General features: G+C 39.8%; 1 protein-coding gene across 1 annotated transcript; it reads left to right on the top strand.

Moving 5' to 3' along the window:
• The first annotated feature begins 3,017 nt into the window (after nt 1-3,017).
• On the top strand, nt 3,018-5,370 carry LOC135517028 (regulator of G-protein signaling 5-like). Its single transcript, XM_064941062.1, has 5 exons — nt 3,018-3,176; nt 3,366-3,452; nt 3,650-3,711; nt 4,204-4,370; nt 4,580-5,370. Exons 1-5 carry the CDS (start codon nt 3,133-3,135, stop codon nt 4,754-4,756), a joined length of 537 nt encoding a protein of 178 aa, XP_064797134.1. The 5' UTR covers nt 3,018-3,132; the 3' UTR covers nt 4,757-5,370.
• Nucleotides 5,371-5,767: the final 397 nt, after the last annotated feature.

The following is a 5,767-nucleotide window of genomic DNA, read 5'->3' as shown; positions in this document are numbered from 1 at the left end:
TATTGTGTCATAATAGTGTATTGCCCGTTTTCATACGCTTCGGCAGCTGCCTGTTATGTTGATCAAATTACAAACATTAACAAAAATGTGTCGCCGTTGACGCTCTGAAATGCCAAAAACATCAGAGAAGTCAGAATAATAGAGTTTGTATTGAAATAGATCTGGCTCATTCTGTCAGGGCTTATGTAATTCAACAGCATGATTGTTAAGGCCATGAAAAACATGTTTACTCTATGTTGAAGCTTCCATTGGCATAGAGCCAGAAGATGTACAGAATGTCCTTAAAAACATCAACAGAGCAGGAAAATAGGCCATCGACTATTCTGGCCTAGTGAACTTAGACATGACAAAGAATCTGGCAGGAAGTGAGCTGAGGGTTACTGGTATTAAATCTTACTAGCCATCGGCTGCTGTTTTTCCCTTGAGCATCAACTGCTCCACAGGCACTGTAGTATGGCATCCAGCTGCTCCAACCTCTTCAACGTGTATGTGTGTCTTTCAGAAGGGTTGGGATAAAGCGTAAGCCAGATTTCTGTTGGACTGTGTGTACAAATAGACAAATAAATCTTAATAATACCACAAATAAAAACGTTAGAAATGTTTGGAGTCCAAGCTTGAACTCAGGCATTCATTGTTTTTTATCCTGATATTCCAATAAAGGAAAGGTGGTAGCATCTCCCATAAACGTCAACAACAACAAGGTCTTTAATTCATGGTGCACTTTCTATTTGAAAAAAGCTGACAACCTTTGGATTTAGTTAAGCTTTTAGATATTTATGGGAGATGCTATCACATTTCCTTTTTTGGAATACCAAGAATCTACCATGACTACCCAGATAAGCAGAGCCCCATACCAGAGAATCCTTTGGTACTAAGTAACGTCAAGTTTTGAAGTTTCCCACTGGGCACTGACATCAATTCAACGTTGGTATCAGGAATCAAAGTAAGACCCAGATGCAGACTGTCTAAGTAACACTGTTTATTGTGGAAACACGGCAGGCAAAGACAGGTCAAGCCAGGCCGGGGTCGAAAATACAGGGTAAGGCAAATGTACATGACGGCAGGCAGGCTCAGGCTCAGGCAGAGAGGTCAGGTGGGCGGGTATAGTGTCAGCACAGGCAAAGGTCAAAACTGGGAGAACTAGCAAAGAGAGGCTGGGAAACGATAGGCGTTGACAGGAAAAACGCTGGTAAGCTTGAACGAACAAGGCGAACTGGCAACAAACAGACAGAGAACACAGGTATAAAGGGGGGATAATTGGACAGATGGGCGACACCTGGAGGGGGGTGGAGACAAGCACAAGGACAGGTGAAACAGATCAGGGCGTGACAGTTGGTTCAACGTAATTTCATTGAAATGACGTGGAAACAACGTTGATTCCACCAGTATGTGCCCTGTGGGTTACCTCAGTTGGTAATCTCAGTTGGGGTGGCAGGGTAGCCTAGTGGTTAGAGTTTTGGACTAGTAACAGAAAGGTTGCAAGTTCGAATCCCTGAGCTGACAAGGTACAAATCTGTTGTTCTGCCCCTGAACAGGCAGTTAACACACTGTTCCTAGGCTGTCATTGAAAATAAGAATTTGTTCTTAACTGACTTGCCTAGTTAAATAAAAATAAATCAATTCAGCAATGTCTACTCCAGTCACTGTCTTAGATTGATGACAATATGAGAAAAGTATTTTGGTCCCTAACCTATTCATGGGTTTCACGTCGCATCACTACATTGGTGAAAGTTCTACTCAATGCTTTCCTAATTGGCGCTGATGAAGCTGTCATCTAAAGTGCTTTATAGTGACTTGGGAAAAAACAAGGACATTTCTAAAGGAGGCTAATTCTGAGTAGGCAAAGCTTTTGTCATCATTGTGACGTTGTCACCTTCTGATTGTTCCCAGTAGTCCCACAGTTTATACAGAGACAAATTGGTTTCCTAATTTATTATTTGCCTACTTAATTAATGTTATCGTATTTCCAAGACACTGCAGTGTAATTTAGACAAAATCCTCATTAGCCTCCATTTAGAAGGAATAAACAAGTTTGAAAAGTTGGCCAGTCCTCAAGAAAACATTCATAAAAACGGCCTGACGCACTGGTGAATAACCCATGAATTAGCAGAATAGAGCCGACCACCGTTTCCTGAGTGTAAGCGTCGGCCAATTGCCTATTACTGTAACAAGGAAGCTGAGTCACTACATCTGTAGTTCTGACCTGTAAACAAGCAAACTATCTGTGACATTGTGTATAATGTGGCAGAGTTTCTGGGAATGAGTCACATTGTATTAGTTGGCCAGTGTAGGACCTACAGTCCTTCCAAGGAATCCTCTACCCCCTTTTCCTGTTTCACCTACTTCCTTTCCCCTTTCCCTTCCTTTCCTGTTTCACACTCACAGAGATTCATCAGATTGTCTTTGGTGTTGGCTCTGTCTCATGTTTAAAAATAGAAACCCCTTTCTGAATAGACAATAGATTTCTCGTCTAGCCCAAAATGGAAGACTAATTATAGACATGGGTGTTTGACTTCTCAGAATAAGCTTTAGGCTTTATTTAACCTAGTCTTGGACTAAAAATCACTTTCAAATGGAGATTCACTATTGAGCATGCTTTTTAGATAAGGACTACGCTTAATATGCGTCTCGGAAACTGGCCCAAAGTATTATAGTAATTTCAGTATCATAACAATTATTTATTGCAGTGGCATTACAATTACATCTCCAAACAGATGTTTTTTGCTTGAGGGCTGGAAATAAACTCAATCCATACAACACATTTAAATAAATGATTGTGTGGATTTGCAATTAACTTTATATTATGCTTGCTTAATATAATATGCTTGCTTATATTTGCTTCCTTCTTTCTAATCACACACTTGATGGTCAATCCCCCCCTCCCCCTCCCCAAAGAAAAAAAATGAACCGAGGGAGTATTTTTCTCCTCCCACGGCCCTCATGTCATTGGCTAAGAGACGTGATGTCACAGAGGGGGCTGCCTTATAAAAACACACTCTTCACACACAGCCAGTAGACCACACTGAGAACTAGTTTCACTGCAGTGTTAGAGCCATCGTAGACTAAAAGCTCCGGAACACTACAGAAATACAGCACAGTAGCACAAAGGATCACATCTCATCATCTCCCACCATGTGCCGAGAACTGGAATCACTGCCTATCACATGTCTGGAGAGGTATGTCTTGTCATATATCTCTACTATCTCTTCCATCTCATTATATGTGCCTGGATTAGGGTTACATTTTGGATTTACATCGATGGGAATGATTATATAGCTACTTCATGGGGAAATTCGATAGACAGTGGTAAGTAAGATGTGAATGATTGCATCAAACTAATGTAAATGGTGTCTCTGTTTTCACAGGGCAAAGGAACTCAAAGCTCTCTTTAGAAGCTTTCTACAGAAGCCAGATCTGAGCATCAGTCACTCACACAAGACTGGCAAAATAAGGTAAGATATTTTAGCTCAGAATACTCAACTGCTATATAGATTTTTAAACTTGATCTAAATTGAATAGTGATAAATGTAGTCATGATTGAAATTTTGCACTGGAAATGGAAAAAAAAAACTTTAGGATGCTATGCTAAATAAATGCTAACATATATTCTTAGGACTGGGTGAACTAACCTGACGTTTTTTATCAACAGGTTAAATATGGACGAGCCCTTAAAATGGAGGCAGTCATTTGAGAACCTTCTGTCCAACCAACGTAAGTCTGATTATTGATATGGGTTATCATACTGATCACTTCTCTTACTTAAATGATATACGAATGTAGGATCTTAATTTGATCACCTTGTTGTTGCAGGAAATTATTTTAAAAAGCTGAAAGTGTGTCAACCCCTTAAAAAATGTCCATTAATTATAACCCACACAAGAATTAACTTTTCCTGTTGCTGCAGGATTATTTTCCTGCTGTGGGAAACTGGTCAAATTAAGATCCTGCATCTGTAGCATACTTAATATGACATACTGTACAAGCTCAGAAGTATATCTTGTAGAGATGTGCATTGAAAAAGTGGATAGGAAAAGCCATGTGGCTGGTACCCCATAGAGCCAGAATAAATAGCCTAAAGAGCAGTATCATGATGCACTCATAATATCACATTAAAATATACTATTCATACTTAACACTATAGGAAATGCAGCTTTTTCCAAATATAAAAAATGTTGAAATTGAGTCTCATCTTTTCTTTTCCAGATGGACTGTGCTTGTTCAGAGCTTTCCTGGTGTCAGAGTTTAGTGAGGAGAACATAGCTTTCTACCTGGCCTGTGAAGACTACAGGATAACCAAGCCCTCCTCAAAGCTATCCGCTAAGGCTAAGAAAATCTATGAGGAGTATGTCTGCAGTGACGCACCAAGAGAGGTAAATATCAATATACAATACAAATACAATGATTCAATTGTTCTAACTACATACAGAATATGTTTGAAGGGGAATTCATGGATTCGATGTACACTGCAGAAATATATGCGCCCACACACACATAATTTACTAATTGTACATGAACAATACTCAGTAACACTTAGTTTATTGTTAAAAACATATTAATCAAAATTGCCCTCTTTACCCAGGTCAACCTAGACCATGAGACCAAAGCCATCACCAAGAAGAACCTGGAGCGCCCCAGCCAGTCCTGTTTCAGCCTGGCCCAGGAGAAGATCTACGCCCTGATGGAGAAAGACTGCTACCCTCGCTTCCTCAAGTCCATCACCTACCTGGAGATCAGTCGGCAGGTCAAAGCTGGTTAAGACCAATTAAGGCTGGTTAATGCTGGTTGATGCTGGTTAAGGTTGGTTAAGGCCCACTGCAAGTGGCGAATGGGACACAAAGGAGACGACTATAGGAAACAAGCTGAAAAGCACACACTGGAAACCAGGTAGCCTCACTAGGTTCCTCCTCAGTACTGATTGGTCAGAAATATGGAGGGGCAACTGGAGATGAATGTTGGACTGGAAGTCAGTCAGAATCAAGACTGGAAATCTTGTCCTGTGGCCTGGGAAAGAGCCTCGCTCAATGTGAAGATTGAGGTATTGAGGTTTGCAAAAGGTGAACCTGTGTCTTGAAGTCAAGGACACACCAAGAGGTTCCTGTTCATGGATTTTTGAGTAGAAAGAAGAATGAGATGGAAAAGGACTGCTTTGCACAATCACTGATGGAGAAGCTGTTATAGTTTTATATTATCCGATGCTTTAATTTGTCTATTTATTTCTGTATTTATTAGCATTTATTTATTTGTTTCTACTGTGCAACTGTTCGACTTAGATTGTAATATTTATGCATATATATTTATGTTTTTTTTAGTCCCAGAATTCCTTGTGACAGAATTATTTTTGGAAATAAAATGCAACTATATGAAACATAATGACATGAGGTTTTGTTCATTTTCATTACCAGATCAAAAAGGACAGAAATGATCAGATCAAACCTTTGATGTCTTTTACATTCAATATGATATATGAAACATGCAAAACATATCCATCATTTCTGTCTCTCCTCTCTGACTTGCACATACTGTATATAAACTGAGAAGACAAAGGGGAAGGAGGTTGAAATAATTTGGCTCCAAGAACAAATGAAAGATAATCATCACTGGCCATGCACCATAATCTCCCATCTAATTGGGATGAAGCCTTTGCCTCCTACTATCAGGCAGGCACACAAATTGAAGGGAGGACAGGGGATCATGATCCTCCTATTACAGACAGGCCAATTTGAATCCCTCAATAATATACCATGATGAATTTGATGCATTCAGCTTT

Source organism: Oncorhynchus masou, chromosome 3, assembly GCF_036934945.1.
Source record: "Oncorhynchus masou masou isolate Uvic2021 chromosome 3, UVic_Omas_1.1, whole genome shotgun sequence".
NCBI classification, from domain to species: Eukaryota; Metazoa; Chordata; class Actinopteri; order Salmoniformes; family Salmonidae; genus Oncorhynchus; species Oncorhynchus masou.
Note: the sequence above shows the minus strand (reverse complement) of the source record. Positions and strands in the feature narration are given on the sequence as shown.